Source organism: Pelodiscus sinensis, chromosome 1 (genome assembly GCF_049634645.1).
Source record: "Pelodiscus sinensis isolate JC-2024 chromosome 1, ASM4963464v1, whole genome shotgun sequence".
Classification (NCBI taxonomy): domain Eukaryota; kingdom Metazoa; phylum Chordata; order Testudines; family Trionychidae; genus Pelodiscus; species Pelodiscus sinensis.
Genome location: NC_134711.1, coordinates 196,686,642 through 196,705,807, shown reverse-complemented (window position 1 = coordinate 196,705,807; position 19,166 = coordinate 196,686,642). Strand labels below are relative to the sequence as shown.

Sequence of the window (19,166 nt, the reverse complement as noted above, 5' to 3'; positions counted from 1 at the left end):
TTTTATTCATTTATTTGAATTTCAAGTAACAGTTAAACAAACTCATGCCTTTTTCCTTTCCATGGAACCAAGAAAACTTGGATGGAGAATTTTGATCAACTGAGCCTCACTCTTGGTAACGGAAGTAAACTGTACAAGATCTGAGCATAGGTCAGGGCTAGTAGAGTACTATCCTTTGTTTGCTTGCATGTTTGTCCTAGGATATGAGAGAGAGAAAATGGATGTTGAAATATCTTTTATTGGACCAACTTCTGTTTGTGGAAGGTATAAGCCTTCAAGCTCCACAGAAATCTGTGTACCTCGGAAGCTGACTTCTCTCACCAGCTGAAGTTGGTCCAATATAAAATATTACCTCGCCTATCTTGTCTGTCTCGTTTTTTAAAAGTTATCTGCTAAGACTGCAGTATGCCTTTTGAGTGCTACTTATAAGGTTACCTCTCTGTGCCAGACTACACACACAAAATGGGTCAGGGGAATCAAGATTTAATTTCTTCTTTTCCGTAGTAGAAAAGTAGGGATCTCATTGCAGGCTTCCGCTCAGTTGCTCATTCCCATCCAAAGTATATCTTATGAGAATTCTAAACTCTCATGGACCAGGGCCAGACTAAGTATGGTTCAAGTAGTACTGGATCCACCCAGGTCCATAATTTTACCTCAAGAGCAAGCCCCCTCCAAGCCAGAGTCTCAGGGCTCCATGCCCGGAGCTGCCTGGCTGGGGGAGGGGCACTTCTTCCTCAGTGAGAGAAGCAGCTTCCTGCTGAGGATAGAGCAGCCAGTCTCTCCTAGCCAGCAGGGACACGTCCCCTCCCTTCCAATGTGCATTACTTTGCTTTATCAACACTGAATGTCATCGGCCATTTTGCTGCTTCATCACCAAGTACACGAGATCCTTTTGAGCTCTTCACAGTCTGCTTCGGACTTAACCATGTTTCCTCAATTGTTTGTGTGGTTCTTTAACATGCTAACAGGCAAGAAAAAACATGGATGGGGTGAGGGAAAAGTTGAAAGGAGAAAGGAAATGTGATTGTAAAACTACAAGTGGTAAGGTCTCCAAGGTACTTGCAACTATATTTAATTTATTTTATAGATTTCAAATTGATGGTGTCACTTTAAAAGTAATTTACTAAAGAACTCGGTATCATTGGCAACTATGCTGTATTATGTGAAAGAATAAAGATGCAGATGAGATTGTTATTAGCATGCAGTAATCTTGTTTACTTCAGCATGGTCACAGTTTTCCTCATCTCACTTTTAGTATACATCGGGCCAAGGCTACACTGGGGGCAAAGTCAAGCTAGCATAGCTGGAATCAACATTCCTTAGTTTGAATTTCCATGGCCTCCCCATTACAGGGGATCAATGGGAGAAACTCTCACACCAACTTCCCTTACTCCTCACAACCTGGTGGAGAACTAGTCGACAGGAGTGCAATCGGCAGTTGATATAGTGGGTCCTTACCAGATCCACTAAATTGACCTCCCGGAGATCAATCCCTGCAGCATCAATCTCCTGGTAAGAGGAGACAAGACCCAAGAGGTGCTGTAGCAAAGTATTGCCCTGAGGAGAGAACAGAGCCATAAAAGGCCCTTTGCAATTCTATTGATTGCGACACAGTTGTGGTAAAAAATGCTAACAAATTTATTTCACCAGCTTTAAAACTAACATGCCTATTAGCTGGCTATTTATGTGCCAACTCCTAAACAACCCACTTCTCTCCAACAGGGGGTGTCTGAATAGTCAACTTTTCTTTTTCAGCTATGCCTGCATTATAATTTGAAGGGTCACATGAACCAAATAGCTACTGCTCACTCCTTCACAGAACTGATGGGGGAAGGATGCTGGCCAAGCCTGTCACCTAGCTCAGTAATAGAGGTGTGTCCAGACAAAGGTAAAGCAAGTGACTTTAGGTTTCACTTAGTACAATATACAGTTTAACCTACTCTGTCAAAATACCATCAGCAGTGTCTCTTCCTTCCGGAGTTTCCCAGAACACTCGGGCTGTCAGCTTATTTGGCTCAGCCGTTTTCTCCTTCACACTTGGGCACTGGATTCTAGGAGGTTCCGTATCTGTTAAAATAGGCACCAGAGAAATACACCCAGCGTTTAATTCTTTTCACCACTGCTCACTATTTTGCTCTCAAAGTACATTCTGATCAAGCTTTACACCCTGCTGTCTAGACGAGGTGCTGTGCTTAGACAAGAGAAAACACACGCACTAGTACAGGATGGGGGATAACTAGCTTGGCAGCAGCCCTGCTGAAAAGGATCTGTGGTGGATCCCAACCTCAGCGTGAGTCAGCAATGCGATGCTGTTGCAAAAAAAGCAAATGCAAGTTTAGATTGTATGAAGAGAAGTCTAGTCGTGGCAGGTATAATTAGCCTTAGGGTTCCCTAGTGTCGCCACCACCACCCCAGCAGCAGACATCTGTAGGGTTGCCAGATGGTTTAACAAAAAATACCAAACACCCCCTCCCCCCCAAAAAACCAACAACAAACAAACCACTGGGAAAAAATTCTCTCAGGAAAAAAAAGGGGGAGACGAAAGTTGCTAAGCAAAAAAAAAAAGGGGGGGGAGCCCCAAAGTTGATAAGCAAAAGCTGCACCACTCTGTCCAGTTTGGGATCACACATTAATCGCCAATGCACCCACCCCTCCCCCTGGGCCAGGCCCCCCAGTAGCTCCATCCCAATGCACTCTCCCCTGCCTCAGACCCAGGCCCCCTCTAGTGCCCCCCCACATCCCAGTGCACTCCCCCCTCCCCCTGAGGCAGGCATCCTCAGCGTCGGGGCCCCTGCTCCAATCAAATCTCCCCCCTCTCCTCCCCCCCCTCCCCCGCAAAGCCAGGCACAGAGGAACTTTTAGGTTGCTCCTGTCGCCCGGCCGCCTCAGCTCACATTGTAGAGAGAGGGAGGCATCACGGGGCCAGCTCCTGGTCTCTGCTGGTCATGTGGGCCAGAGCAGCGTGCACTCCGCTCCCAGCCCAGCCCGGCACCCGGCAAATGTCCCCCTCCTGTCCCCCCTTCCCTAGACTCTGCCGAGCTCCTCACTCCCGCGCTCCCACCAGACGCGGCAGGGGAAAACTGTCCTTGCCGGGCTTCCGTCCCAGGGAAACAGGAAATACCGGACAGTACACATGTCCGGTATTTCATGTTTGTTTGTTTTTACCAGGCGGAGCCTGCAAATACCAGACTGTCCAGGTGAAAACCGGATACCTGGCAACCCTAGACATCTGGGTCATGGTCGCCCCACCTCTTCTGCTCCCTGTTCTACCCCTTCCCTGGGGCTCCCACTGTCCAGTAAGGCTCCCTCCTTCCATCACCCCCTTTCCTGAGGTTCCTGCCTAAGTTCCTTCCCTAAGCTGCATGGCTGTGCATCTTCCCATAAAGCTCTGTGCAGAGGCTCAGGGCTGCAGTAGGGAGAGAGATCTCTCCCCAAGCTCTGAAGCTGCCAGGGGCGGTGGGGAGGAGGCCCTCTCCACTAGCCCTAGTATGGAGCTGCCACAGCTGGGGGAAAGGGGCCCCTCCTCGCCAGCCCCAGCAGGGAGCTGCCCTGGTAAGCCTAAACCCCAAACCACCTTGAGCTCCCTCCCCAAGCCCTAAGCACCCTCATGCACCACAAAGCCTTCCTCCCTGGTTCTACCCCAAAGCTCCCCACCCCCACGCAGAGCCTTTAACCCCTCCTACTCTCCATCCCCTACACTCCAACCCCCACCCAGAGCCTATACCCTTCCTGCACACCAACCTGCAGGCCTGAACCCCTGCCGAAACCGGGAAGCCCCCTCCCGCATCCCAAACCCCTCAGCCCCACCCCAGAACCTGCAGTCCCAGCCAGAGCACTTGCAACCCAACCATTTGTCCCAGCCCTGAACCACAGCCCCACCCAAGAGCCCACACCCCCAACTGGAGCCCTCACACTCCTACACCCCAATCCTCTACCCCAGCTTTGAGCCCCTCCCATACTCAGAACCCCTCGGCCCCATCCCCACCACAAGAATTTTGTTATGGTGCACATAAGGAAACTGATTCTACTCAGGTACAAGAAAAATGAGAGGGAATGCAGGTCCCCACCACTCAACCACATTCCTCCTCTGTGTGGGAGTGAGAAGGGACGTGGGAAGCCAGAGGTGAGCAGGGGTCTCACAGTGGGCCAGGGGGGAGGGAGGAGATGAGCGGAAGGTGGGTAAGTGAGGAGGTGAACCTGTGTGCATGTGTCACAGCAGGAAGGGGCCGGTGGGGAAGTGAGGAGTGAGTGGAAGGCAGGGGTCTTGAAGCTGGTAGGGGAGGAGGGACCCAGTAAAAAAAAGGCAGGCGAGGAAAGTCTCATGACGGGCACAGGGGTCTGCTGTGGGAAACAGGAGGAATGCAATGAATGACAGGCATCTGGGTTCTCACAGCGGGCAGTGAGGTGAGCGGGCAGGGTTTAGGGCAGAAAGGCAGATAACAGGCTTATAGTGTGCAAGTAATTCCCAGTGAACAGATTATGTAGCAATACATATCAATAATAATTAATAATACAATTAATTAATTCCAACAATGGCTGGTATTGCATTTGTAGTGATGCTACTAATAGTAAAGTTTTAGTTGTTTCTTTGTCTTTCTGTGGCAGGTTACTGAGTATCCTTAGTAGCCACCATCTAGCACATTGGTATTAAGGGCACCATATAACTAAATAAAATACCATGCAAATGATGAGAGAAGGAGAAGGACAGAATTTAGGATACTCACTATTTTAAGCACTATTTTAGTTAATCAAGAAGAAAATTCCAGCACTAAGTAATAGAGGATACGGATTTGTATGAACAACCATGAACTGTCACTTTTATTACGACAACAAAACTAAGTTACTATGGGAACTGCATCACCAGGCGCCTTGGGTTAGTGTGCACTTCTGGTTGGACTGAAATCACTGGAAAGGTTATTGTCTGCGGCTACTTCAATTGTCTTTAAACATTTATAAGCGTGGACACACACACACACACACACACACACACGCACGCAAGAACAACATAACTGACTACAGCAGTGTCAAGGCAGTCTCCTCTGACCTGTCTACAGCTAAGTTGCCTGTTACGTACAAGGGCTGGTCAGGAATTTGGACTTTCGCAGTCTATGATGATTATCCCATTCCTATGCTGGTGGGAGAGCACTTAGCCAACCATGTGATACAGGCTAAGAATGTGGGAGTGGTCACCCGCAGCAGGGCTAAGCAGGCCTCATGCCTAACCCTGTTCTTGAGCCTTCTACAGGGTCCCCAGTGCCAGAGACCCAATCGGAGTTGGCGGAGCCAGACCCCAGACCAACAAGAACAGCAGCAGTGGATCTGGTTCCTGAAATCCAGGTGGAACCAGCCCAAGAGCTGCATCTGCAGGAGCAGTCAGTGCCAGAATTGGAACCGGGAGCAGAAGGTGCCATGAAGCCTGAAGCAGCAACTACACCTGCACAAGACACCACCGGTGCCTGCAAAACCACCCAGTGCACCAGCCGGGAGCGGTTCGCAGCCAGCAGAGACGCCCACATCACCTGCATCGCTTCCAGAACAAGCAGCATCAAGTATACAACCCAGCAGGGGGCTGATGTCTCAGCATCAAGGGAGCAGTTCCAGGCAGAGCATGAAACAGATGAGAGCCTCAAGGGAGCTTGGATGGTGGCCTGGAGCGAGCCACCACCTCTCAGCTCTTCTAACAGGTTCAGGTATGTGGTAGAAAGTGGATTTTTATACAAAGAGACTCTTTCTGGTGGGCACAAGGAGGACTGGCATCCTCAGACACAGCTGGTAGTTCCAACTAAATATAGAAAAAAGCTCATGAGCTTAGCCCACGATCACCCTAGTGGCCATGCTGGGGTAAACAGAGCGAAAGACCAGTTGGCAAAGTCATTCCACTGGTAGGGAATGGGCAAGGATGTGTCTAGTTATTCCCAGTCTTGTGAGGTGTGCCAGCAGGTGGGAAAGCCCCAAGATCAAGTCAAGGTGCCTCTCCAGTCACGCCCTATAATAGAGGTTCCATTGCAGCGTGTGGCTGTGGATATTCTGGGTCCTTGCCCTAAAAAGACACCCATAGGAAAACAGTATATACTGACTTTCATGGATTTTGCCATCCAATGGCTTGAAGCAGTAGTTCTAAGGAGCACCACAGCCAGGCACTAACAGGTACTTTAGCCAGGGTAGGTTGGCCCGCCGAGATCCTTATGGATTCAGGGACTAACTTGTGAGCAGGGACCATGGAACTTATTTGGGAAGCTCACAGGGTGAACCACTTGGTTGCCACCCCTTACTACCACCAAACAAATGGCCTAGTGGAGAGATTTAATGGAACTTTGGGAGCCACAATACGCAAATTCGTAAACGAACACTCCAACGACTGGGACCTGGTGTTTCAGCAGTTAGACTATGTCTAAAATGAGGTTTACCAGGATCTTGCGAAAAAGGTTTTTTTCCCAACAGTTTGGGATTCTCTCCCTTTGAACTTGTTTATGGCCAAAGTTAAGGGGCCATTGCAGTTAGTGAAGCAGCAATGGGAGGGGGCTACCCCCTCTCCAGGAACATTGTGGATTTTGTAGGCACACCATCAGAGACTCTTTAGCCCTTGCTCAACAAAACTTACAGAATGCTGAGCAAGAGCAGAAGGCCTGGTATGATGAACACGCTAGAGAACATTCCTTCAAGACAGGTGAGTAAGTCATGGTCTTGAAGGCGCTCCAGACCAATAAGATGGAAGCATCCTGGGACACACTATTCATGGTCTGAGAGCACATAGGAGCAGTTAATTACCTCATTTCATTTCCAGACCCTAACTTTAAGCCTAAAATATATCATGTTAATTCTCTAAAGCCCTTTAATCCCAAGGATTCTAAGTTCATCAGTTCACAGCCCATGAGAGAGATGACGCTGAGTGGTCTCAAGGAGCCTACTACGATGGAAAAGGCAAGGGTGGTGTCAAAGAGGTAACCCTCTCCAAAACTGGCCTGTCCCTAAGTGAAAAAATGGGTCCAATCCTTCTTAGGCTTGACAGGATATTACAGGCGATTCATACCACACTACAGTCAGATAGCTGCACCACTAACAGACCTGACCAGAAAAAAGCAACCAAATGCAGTTAAGTGGACTGAGAAGTGTCAAGAAGCTTTTAAGCATCTTAAGGCTGCTCTTGTTTCTGACCCTCTCCTACGGGCCCCAGATTACAACAAACCTTTCTTCCTTACCATGGATGCGTCAGAGCTTGGTGTGGGGCCCTGCAAACAGGGCCAAATCAACAATTCCACCCTGTTGTGTTCCTCAATAAAAACTCTCTGAGAGGGAAAGCCACTGGCCTGTCTCCGAGAAGGAATGCTACACCACTGTATGCGCTCTAGAGAAGCTACGACTGTATATTTGGGGATGACACTTTCACCAGCAGACTGACCATTCGGCTCTGCAGTGGCTTCACACAGTCAAAGAGACTAACAAGAAATTCCTTTAGTGGAATTTAGCTCTCCAGGACTTTGACTTACAACACATCTCAGAAGCTTCTAACAAAGTGGCTGATGCACTCTCCTGTTAAAATTTCCCAGACTAAGCCAGTCAAATCTCTCCCTATATCTAAGTCATGTATTCCATGCATGCAGGACATCTTGTTTAGTTCTTTGTGTATTCAGTAGTGAATGTAATGTGTGTATGTGCATTATTAACAATTTTTTATCCTAGACCTCCAGGAAGAAATCACAGCCAGTTTAGGCCAGCCTGTCCAGCACTGTCTGTGATGGACAGGAGGAGGACTGGCCAGCACTTGGTGACTAAAAGGTTAAACTCAGGTAACGAAGGTTGTTGGCAAGAAGCCAGGAGACCCAATGGGATACAGTGCTGAAATTTAAATTGTGAATATATACCTCTTTCTGCACGAGTTCTACATTAGCAGCTGGAGGGAAGATGAAATAATCGGACAGAATTACCATGCCTACAAAAAATATTGGGCATGGGAATGGACTGGGCCTTGAAGTACGGATCAGTACAGATTGTGACTACAAGGAAAATGTACATTTAGTCGTGATCAGGTTACTTTTTCTTTATTTTGCTGTTTGGTTAAACCTCTCTGTGTGAAATCCATGTGCTTTCCTCCCTCATTCACCATATTTAAGCTACAGCCCAAAGAGACTGTTTCTTTGTGTTTTGATCGGTTCTTTTTTTAGTTCCTCTGTAACACTTAGCAAACAAGTACATTTTACCAAGTATATTGTTTTGTTTTGTTAATAAAATCACCTTTTTTAATATAATGCTTTGGTTCGTGTATCCTGGAAGGTAACTGGAAGTGTGTGTGCGCCTGCCTAGCCTGAGAAGTCAGCTATCAGAGACACAGTTTGTTTTCTGTATTTTTTTTTTCAAGCTCTCTCATGGCAAAAGAGCTTGGGGTACCCCTTTGGAAAAATTTCAAGTGTTTCTTCCCGGTTTTCAGGGTTTTATTTAATTCTCTTGCTGGTGGCAGCCTATCTCCCAGGGGCAATAAATCTGTGACTCTGGGGAGTTTCTGTGAGCAGAGCCTATCGAGGTAAGGTATTTTTAAGAACTCTTGCAGGGCCCACCTTCTGCACTCGGAGTGCCAGAGTGGGGAACAGCCCTGACACCCGCATTTCTCAGGGTCTGAAAACGACACACATTTTGTTTCTCATAATTCTTTCTGAACATTTTTAACTATTTGCTGAACCAAATTCTTTTCAAAATTGTTACCAAAATGTGCTGCACTTTGGTAATTTATTTTGATGATTCCAATATAACTTTTAATCATTTTGATAAAAAATTTCAAACCAATTTTGTAAAATACCAAAACATTCCAAAGAAGTCAAGAGTTTGTCATGGATGTTTCATAACTGAGATATTGTTTTCAGCTAAAACCTTTTTGTTCATAAAATTCCAACAACCCCAACCTCTTGTGATGATGGCCATAAAGACAGGAAGCCATAGCAGCACAGAGATTGGGTTTTTAAAGTTTATTTTCTAGTGCAAAATGAACGGCTATATCATCAAGAACCATCAGAATATGCAATGGATCAAATTCTGTTCTCAGTTCTACCTTTGCGGTCTTGAGCCACGCAGTACAGTAAGGGACCAGATCAAAATTTTAGCAAAAGAACAAAAATCAATACCATAACGGACCAGGAGTAGAAGGTCAATATTTTCAAATCATAGGACTGGAAGGGACCTCGAGAGGTCATCGAGTCCAGCCCCCCGCCCTCAAGGCAGGACCAAGCTCCGTCTACACCATCCCTGACAGATGTCTATCTAACCTGTTCTTAAATATCTCCAGAGAGGGAGATTCCACCACCTCCCTTGGCAATTTATTCCAATATTTGACCACCCTGACAGTTAGGAATTTTTTCCTAATGTCCAATCTAAACTTCCCTTGCTGCACTTTAAGCCCATTACTCCTTGTCCTGTCCTCAGAAACCAAGAGGAACAAATTTTCTCCTTCCTCCTTGTGACACCCTTTTAGATATTTGAAAACTGCTATCATGTCCCCCCTTATGGGTGTTTATATTTAAACTTTCCAGTCCAGGCCAGATTTTCTGGGGGCTGTGCCACAATACACCCCATTGATTTATGTGGAGCTTATGGGTACTCGCTATCTCTGAAAAATCAGACCATTTCTATTTAAGTACCTTAATATAGATTTAGAGACCTAACTTTAGGTTTAAAAACATCGGCATGTGTGTTTAAAAGGGTCAGAAAAATATAACCAGAGCCTGAAATTAAAAAGTCTTATTTTGCTAAGAGCAAATCTGTGTCTAGTGCTACTTTTAAATGTTGGTTATTTTATTCCAAATATGATGGCAGTGTTACACCATGGGCACTGAGCTGGAATAACAAACCTGACCTTTTTCCTTTCCTTTCCTTTATGGTTGAACATGTGTGGCTTTGGATAAATGAATACCTTGCAGTCTGTACACCAGTTCTCACCCCAATTTAAATCCTATTTTGCTTTTCAAATTTTTGAATTCATATTTTTAAATAAATCAGGAGGCTGTGCTCCCTGCTCACTACGCTTGCCAACCCCTTCCTCTCGGGGGGTAGGTGTCTGGCCAGGGGAGGGTGCAGGAGTGGGCTAGGGGCAGGGTGTCTCGTGGGGAGGAAGAGGAGAGTGTAAGAACAGAGGAGGGTGAAGGAGCAGGCTATGTGTAGGTGTCTGTCTAGAGAGGAGGAGGCAGGAGCAGGCTGGAGGTACATGGTCTCGATGGAGGGGTGTGTGTGAGGGTGCAGGAGATGCAGGGAGAGGGGAGGCCATGCAGCTCCCACCCACCCTGGGAGGAGGGAGACCTCGCGGCTCTCACCCCACTGGAGCAGGAAGGGGCAGAGGCTGTGTGGCTCACAGCATCTGCCTGCCGGGAGCACTGGGGAGGGGGAGGCTGTACAGCTCCTGCCCGGCCAGAGCATCAAAGAGAGGGAAGAGGCAGGGCAGCTGAGGGCAGAGGGGTGATGGGATGCAGAGTGACATGATGATGTCACTGTTGTCCTGCAGGAAATTTTATTTTTTATATATATATATGTACACACGTACACACACACACACACACACACACACACACACACACACACACACACAGAGAGAGAGAGAGAGAGAGGGGTACATGGGCTAATAAATTCAACTAATCTCACTGAATAATATGAAATTGACCTCATGATTTCTGTATGTAACTGCATTTTAATACAGGTTGGACCTCCCTGGTCTGGCACCCTTGGGATCTGAGCTGTCACAGACCAAGCAATTTGCCAGACCAGGGAAGGTCAATGTTCCCTGCTAGCTGCCCCACTGATGGCATCTCTCCTTGCGCCTCTCAAGGCTGGGGCTCCCCGCCCTGCTGCTGCACTGTTAAAGCTGGCCTGGCCGAGGCTCTCCACCCTGCTGCCTGCCAGCTGCGCCTGGGGTTCCACAGCCAGGGCCCACATGGCTGCTGCCAGCCCCGCTACCTCCAGCAGTTCATTGGAGTTTCCCAGCCTTGGTTCGCCCAGCCAACACCAGCCCCGCTGTCACCGAGGTTTCCCAGGGTTCCCCGACCACCGCTGGCCCCACTGCTAGGGGCTCTCTGGCTGCTTGACCCCATTGAATCCAGGGTTCCCTAGCTGGGGTGGAGGCTCCTTGATGCTGCCTAGCCCCGCTGCTGCTGGGGGTTTCCCGGTCAGGGCTGCCTGGCCATCCCAATCCCCACCAGGGTTTCCTGGTGTTCCCTGGCTGTCACCGGCCCAGCTGTCAGGGCCGCTCCAGCTGCCTGACCCAGGGACACTGGAGTTCCCCTGCCTAGCCACTCCATGTCCAGCTGGGACTCCGCAAACCCCATGTTCTCTTGGCTGGCTCCTGCTCCTGGGGCTCTTTGGTCCAGCAACATCCATGCTGGACCACAGATGTTGCCAGACCAGAGAGTCCTGGATTTGGGAGGTTCAACCTGTACTGTACCCAAAAGTTTTAAATGATTGTGATTGCCAAGATTCAGTTACAGTTGTTTTGAGCTACAGTAACAAAGGGTGGAGCTAAACCTGACATTTTGCAAAAACAGCATTAAATCAGGATTTTAAATATTTTTTGCATAGCATGAAGTAGCAAGAGATTCCCCGGGTACCGTTCTTCCCATTCAAAGTGGGGTGGATCCCACTTCCTGTTTCATTCATGATTGCTTAATGCCCCTGGGGCATCTATAGGAATTGCTTTCACAAAGGAAGTAACAAGTAAAATGTCTCCCTTTGATCTTCATTTCCTCCCTCCCTCCCACTTGTTCCATTTCTCTGAGCTCGACTTAAGGAGGAGACACAGAACCCTGGGACCAGCCAGTTCTCTGCAGGCCACCAGCAAGTTCTTCACAGATCACAACTTGGGAACCTCTTTTCTGTATTAAGAAAGTACAGTAAAGGCCACGCAGAACACCTGCTCTGCCTCAGAGAAAGCAGTTTAATCGCAAACTGCATTGTATTGCATGGTCATATACAGTCACGTGTCTCTGAAATCTTGGAGCTTCTTTTGAAGAGGCCAGACACGGCACCTTCACTTTGCTAACCTGCATGTTCCACTAGTTGCACCTAAAACATGGAGGGAAGTGAGAGGGAAGGGTGTCTCTCTGTACTAAACAGCAACATGCTGCACTGAGGACTTTGGCGCTGTCTTACAGAATTACTATAGAACATCCTCACGTGGTGAAGTTATAAATATTGATCATCTGAATTTGTTAACGAACCTTTCCAATACGTGTGTTACACTGCCATTTTTGCAGTGAGTTGCCCACGTCAGCAGTACAAATTGGTGAGGTTGTAGAAAAGATGACACTTTCCCCTTCCCCCACCACACATAAAACAAACCCTCCACAAGAACCAGACTTGAATTTGCATATAAAACACAAGACAAACCACAAACTTAATCTAGAGACAGGCAGGAACACGTATACAGTGGCAAGACAGAACGTAACAGGAAAAATCCAACAAACCTCATGTATGTAAAGCCACAGCAGGGAGACTCCAGTGTTGTTTTACCCACTAATCTAGACTGAGCCACAGGCATCTTGAGGAAACCCATAGGAGCACACACAAATCATTCAACACACAAATATTGCTCCAGCCATGAAATCAAATTGTTGGTGGCCAATTCAAGTGGCTAATAAACAGCACATCCCGGTGACTGGAAAAAGAACCTCTTATCAGGAGCTTCCCAAGAAGAGCAGCAGCTGAAGACACTTTAGCTGAATCTCCTGATGACATCTTGTTAGTACAAAGAAGAATGATGTGAGCTTGGCAAGCAACATGTTAACGTTAACTGCACTGGAATCCATCCGCATTTCCTCAGAATTCACTGGGAGCCCATGACCCCATGATGCAAAAATAACTGAAGAAGTCCCACCATACTGGTTAGTTCTGATTCTTTTCTAGGCTTATGATGCAATGGCTGTGACACAATGCTGTGTGTACAAGATGTGGCTAAGGAAGCACCAATAATTACAACAGGCTTTGGAGAAGGCAAAAACAGAAGGAACTATTAAGAGCTCCGGTGATTTCTCCATCTAGCCTTTAATTTTGGTCTGAGCTATTTTAGAAAGAGAACCAGTCCTGATTTAAAGTCTCCATAGGTGGTGCAAATCTCATCTTACTTACCAACACAGGAGGCTGGTCTGCCACTCCAAACTTTGTTGTCCATACATGTTACTGTCCGCTCTCCTTTTAGCTGGTATCCTGGGGAACAGTAATACTCACACCTGGAGTTAAAGTATGCACCATCTATGCACTTGAACCCTCCATTAATTGGCATGGCCAGCGTTGGACACCGTATTTCTGTAAAAGAAAACAAATGTATCCAGGACCTTCTGTTATCCAGTCTAGAGGCATGGCGGTGAAACAGATGTGCAATACAGGCAGTCCCCGGGTTACGTATAAGATTGTAGGTTTGTTCTTAAGTTGAATCTGTATATAAGTCGGAACTGGCATCAGCCGCTGCTGAAACTGATCAGTTTCAACCGTGGCTGAATCTGGACGCCAGTTCTGACTTACATACAGATTCAACTTAAGAAACCCAGGCGTCCCCAAGTCAGCTGCTGCTGAAACTGATCAGCAGCTGATTCCAGGAAGCCTGGGGCAGAGCAACTCTGCCTCGGGCTTCCTGTAGTCAGCACTGGTCAGTTTCAGCAGCAGCTGACTTGGGGACGCTTGGGGCAGAGCAGCTGGGGTGCTGCTGGGTTGCTCCAGTAGTGCCGCTCCTCGGCGCTACTGGAGCAACCCAGCAGCACCCCAGCTGCTCTGCCCCAGGCGTCCTGATTCAGCCGCTGCTGAAACTGACCAGCAGCGGCTGAATCAGGACGCCTGGGGCAGAGCAGCTGGGGTGCTTCTGGGTTGGTCCGGAGCAGCGCTGCGGGACCAACCTGGCAGCCCCCAGCTGCTCTACCCCAGGGGTAGGCAAGAAAAGCCTGGTCTGCTGGGAGGGTGGCACACTAGCTGCACCCCTCCCCCAGCAGACCAGGGAGACGGGGGTGGTGGGACCGCCCAAGTCCTCCACGGCTTTGCTCCGTCTCCCTGGTCTGCTGACCTGGGAGACACGGAGCAAAGCCACAGAGCACGCGGGCAGCGGGACAGTCCACGCGCGCCACGGCTGTCCCACTGCTGGCGTGCTCCGAGGCTTTGCTCCCCATCTCCCTGGTCTGCTGGTCAGACCAGAGAGACGGGGAGCAAAGCCTCGGAGCACGCCCGCAGCGGGACAGCCCAAGTGCGCCTGGGCTGTCCCGCTGCGGGCGTGCTCCGCGGCTTTGCTCCTGTCCCCCTGGTCTGCTGGGGGGGTCCAGCAAAGCCGCTGGACCCCACCAGCAGACCAGGGACACCAGAGCAAAGCCGCGGCCTGGGCGGCTTTGGTCGTTTGCCCAGGAGCAAAGCCGCCCAGGCGGCAGGACCCCCGCCACCTGGGCGGCTTTGCTCCTGTCCCCCTGGTCTGCTGGGGGGTCCAGCAAAGCCGCTGGACGCCCCCAGCAGACCAGGGACACCAGAGCAAAGCCGCCGCCTGGGCGGCTTTGCTCCCGGGCAAACGAGCAAAGCCGCCCAGGTGGCGGCTTTACTCTGGTGTCCCTGGTCTGCTGGGGGCGTCCAGCGGCTTTGCTGGACCCCCCAGCAGACCAGGGGGACAGGAGCAAAGCCGCCCAGGTGGCGGGGGTCCTGCCGCCTGGGCGGCTTTGCTCCTGGGCAAACGACCAAAGCCGCCCAGGCCGCGGCTTTGCTCTGGTGTCCCTGGTCTGCTGGTGGGGTCCAGCGGCTTTGCTGGACCCCCCCCAGCAAACCAGGGAGACCGGGAGAAGCTTTTCTCACCCCGGAGGACACGGGTGGCGACCCGCCGCCCGTGAGCTCCGGGGCGAGAAAAGTCCCGTTCGTAGGTGCAGATCCGAAATTAGTCTGATCCGCGTAAGTCGGGGACTGCCTGTACTGTATGTGAACAAAACATAGTTAGGAATTTTTCAGTCAGAGTTAGTGAAACTGTTAATATGATTTACCCTCCTCAAACACACTTCAAATTTTACTGTTACACGGCTAAATTAGCTCAGTTAAATTAAATTAATTTAAGGAAATGCCAGGTTCCCATTCCCTTCTTGGGTCAAAATTTTTTCACTCACCAACTAACAGTGGGCTCTCATAAGGTGACTAGATGCCCTGATTTTAAAGGGACAGTCCTGATATTCGGGACTTCATCTTATATAGGCACCAATTATCCCTCACCCCATTCTAATTTTTTACACTTGCTATCTAGTCATCTTAGGCCCATTCATCCTGGTGGCATTCAAACGTTACAAAATGACATACAATTAACAAAAGACAGGACTATGCAGGACTACATCTCTATTACTATACAATTAACAGTGTGTCTAGAATGCACAGTATTGTAATATGTTTATAAAGGGAATTCTGATAACTCATCAGATTCAGAAAAATATTTCTACAGATTTAAAATCCATCTATTCCATGAAGCACTCCTGCTTTTAATTTCGCTCTCCACTCTGGACTTGTACTCCTCCTCTATGTCCACCTGCCATGATTTTAGTCTGTCAACTCCTCAGCATTCAGCTATTTGGCACAGCTGACTTATAAAGCACTATGTTCATCACAGGTGCTAGGTAAATAATGTCTGAAACGGATGCAGCTAAGTTAGCTATGGCTTCACATATACATAATTATTTGTAAACTCAAAATGGGGTTGAGAGTCCAAAGATTAAATAGAATTAATTCTAAGACCAACTCCTGTCAGTTAAGTTTCTCCCCATCCCAGCACTGACAAACATAAAAGCTACTCATCGACATTAGCAATAATACACAGATGAGTTTATCACACAGTGATACATATGCACAGACAAGTATGATCTACTCACGTTTACACAAAACTTTCCCAGACCAACGCTTGTTCGACTGGCAAATAAGCTGCTGAGGACCATGCAGTTCATAGCCTTTCTGACAACGAATATCACATCTTGTCCCCAAGACATTTTTGTAATATTCTCCTTGAGGTGTTCTACAGTTTGCATTACCATGTTTCACCTTAATGGGAGAACACCAAGGCGTGTCTGGCAAAAAGAATGGAAAAACAAACACAGAACACACACATTTTACAAAGACCAATTGGCTTAAGTCACAATTTCACAGTCATTTTGTTTGATGGTGTAGAGAGAGTTTATCAAAAAAAGAAAATGTAAAAAAAGCACGCCAAGAGATGTAACTTACTGGCCTGATCCAGAAAGATGCTAAAGATATTACAGCATCAGGCCTCTAAAGGTAAACTGTCATGCCTGCTACAAATTAATGGCGGTTTCTATTGAATTGGGTGTCTATATGTCATGCTGGTGGAATAAGTGTGCCACCATGTGGACAGTTCGGTGTTTATCTATATATATATATATATATATATATATATATATATATATATATATATATATTTTAATACCCCACAGAGGATGCATTTATCTTCCCTTTGGTGACAAAAGCTGACAATCGAAATGCAAGTTCATCCCCAATGAAGCTTTATCTTTATCTGTGGCATAATTTTATTTTCCTCACTCTCATCTTAATACCCTTTTATTCGAAACTTCCTTCAGAACCAGCAAATACATGCATGTCAGGGCACCAAAGAAACAGACATTGCCATTGGTGAACTCCATGAAGGTTAAAGCTCCCTCACATTTATGAAGGGCATTGTTATATACATCATATTAGAGAGAAGTCAAGTTTGGTTGACTGGACACAAGAAGAACAGAGACTCCGGGGGTGTGTGTGTGTGTGTGTGTATGTATATATATATATATATATATGTATTTCACTTGCTCTGAATGAATTTCCAGTTTCCCTCTCAGATGCCAAATTGAGCCAAAACTTACCAGCAGGCCACAATAGCACGTCTCAGATGGCCCCATCAATTCCACGATATTTCAAATTGCATTTAAAATATCCTAATTTTCCCAGCCTGATTGTGAAGAAAACCTAAATGCAAATGGGCATAATGTCTTTCTTACTAAATCTGTAGATCTGTCTCTCCAGGTCTGATTAGGGATGTTAAATTGCAGTTAATCAGCTAATCGAGTAGTCGATGGAATTTCCATCAACTACTCCATTAGTCAATGGGGGGAGGGGGCTCGCTAAGCCCACTGTGGCTCTGTAGTTTAAATATAGTAGGAGCTGGATGCACAGCAGCCTACTACATTTAAACTGAAGAGACACCACAGAGTTAGTTCCCGGAGAAGGCATGAGGCAGGACTGAAAAGTCCTGACTTGCGCCGGCTCTGAGACGCTGCAGCTCTGCCCCCTCTTATTAGTTGACTGCTCCCTTACATCCCTAGGTCTCACAAACCAAAACAAAAGCTCTTAAGGCACATCTATATTTATCGCAAGATCGATGCTGTAGAGGTCAAATCTTCTAAGGTTCCATTTAGCAGGTCTAGTAGAGACCCATAAATCAAATGCTGTGGGGAGCCTCTGCGGGTGTCCGGTACTCCTCCTTTTGCAAGAGGTAAGAGAAGCTGACAGAAGCCTTTTCTCCCGCTGGCCTCCCGCCATGTGGACGCTGCCAAGGCTCAGTTTAAGGTAAGCTGACTCTAGCTACGCATTTTGAATACCTTTATCTGACCTTCCTGGTCTAGTATAGACCAGGCCTTAGAGCAGGGCAAAATGGCCTCCGCGGGCCCGATCCGGCCCGCCAAGCAGGTGGATCCGGTCTGCAGAGGCCCTGCTGCTCCCCCACCTCGAGACCAATTAGGACCTGGGGAGCATGCGAAGCCTCCTCCCGCCCTGCCACAAGCACGTGGCACTTTGAAGCGCCGTGCACTGCTCGCAGGGCGTGGGGTGGAGAGGAGAGCAGAGGCTTTATGCGCTCCCCCGCCCCCAGACCAATCAGGGCCCGGGGGTGGGGGAGCTGTGTAAAACTTCCTTTGCCCTGCCCTGGCCCTGCAAAGAGCCCGTGGCACTTCAAAGTGTCATGTGCTCCTCGCAGGGCAGGAGAAGGCTTCCCATGTTCCACCGCCCTCAGGCCCTGATTGGCTTGGGGGTGAGGAAGCATGCCAAGCCTCCTCTACAGCATGGGTGCCTAGCGGGAAGGGATGGTGGTGAAGGGGCTCCCTCACCCCAGACCAATCATGGGTAGCCCCCCCCCCTTTCCAGTTAGGCCCCATTCCTTCTGGGGTGGCCCAGGGCTATCTCAAAAATTTTTGAAGTGGGGAAAAAAAAATTATTGCCCTCCCCTGCCTTAGAGAGTTAAGAACTAGCTCCATCAATTCTAAGTCAATGTTAACACAAAGTTTCCAAGCACAATGTATACACTTAGGCACTGGGCTTGAATGTCAGCCAATATCTTACATGTTTCAAGATGTGCTTATGCTAACTGATGAATGTACACTCCATCTTGTGTTATTTCTAGCACAAGTGTATGTACACGCACGCACATATGGAAATGGATCTGAGCTGCTAAGTTCATATCCTGATCTTAAATGGTTCCAAAATCGGAAGAGTTTGAATCTGAGTTTTGGTTCAGCACATCTTTACAATATGCCATCAGGCTTTTACCTGCTCTTGAAATGTGGCATTCATCCACCAGCAACTCTATACAGTCATTCAGGAAGTAAAGAATACCTTGCCCAAATTCAATGTAGGGAATGGAGGTAGAGAGATCCCATCAGGAAGTCACCAAGCTTGGGGAAGAAGGCCCAAGCAACCAACGAAGATGGTGTAGGCAGTGGGAATATTCCTCAGCCTAGCCTGATGCTAACTGTCCCTTTTTAGAGGTTTTAATAAGAGCTGATTGTGATGCTTCTGGGATGCTCTGGAGTTTGAAGTATCCATCCTCTCACTTAGATTTCCTCAGCATCTGCCCATTGCTTCTCTGTTCCTTAAGCACTGTCAGGGGTCTAGTTTTCCTGTCTCCTTTTCTGGGCAGCACTCTGCATAAGGGCTTCTCTCACACTGCTCAGCATTTCATTCTTATGTCTCAGCCACAGCCGGATTAAGGTCTTTGTATATCCTAGGCACTCTCACAATTGCAGGCCTTTAAATTAGATTATATATAAATATATAAGGGAGAAATGCCCTATCGTCTATTGCCTGTACACTTTTAATTTTTGCTGTTGAAAGTGGCGCGGGATGTACTTCAAAGTACTTCATTCTAAAATAAGAAGGTGTGACCAAAGACAAAGAAAGGCACATTTACATGCAAGTTG

The 19,166-nt window shown here is 47.9% G+C and overlaps 1 protein-coding gene across 2 annotated transcripts in view; it reads right to left on the bottom strand.

The window, feature by feature from the left end:
- The window catches only part of SRPX (sushi repeat containing protein X-linked), a 70,416-nt gene that overhangs the window by 9,803 nt on the left and 41,447 nt on the right, over window positions 1-19,166 (bottom strand). For both annotated transcript variants that reach the window (XM_006133935.4, XM_006133936.4), the window contains 3 exons: window positions 15,840-16,031; window positions 13,096-13,272; window positions 1,941-2,067 (listed from right to left, as the gene is read on the bottom strand). In XM_006133935.4, coding sequence (XP_006133997.2) covers window positions 1,941-2,067; window positions 13,096-13,272; window positions 15,840-16,031 — 496 coding nt within the window. The remainder of the gene's footprint in view (window positions 1-1,940; window positions 2,068-13,095; window positions 13,273-15,839; window positions 16,032-19,166) is intronic.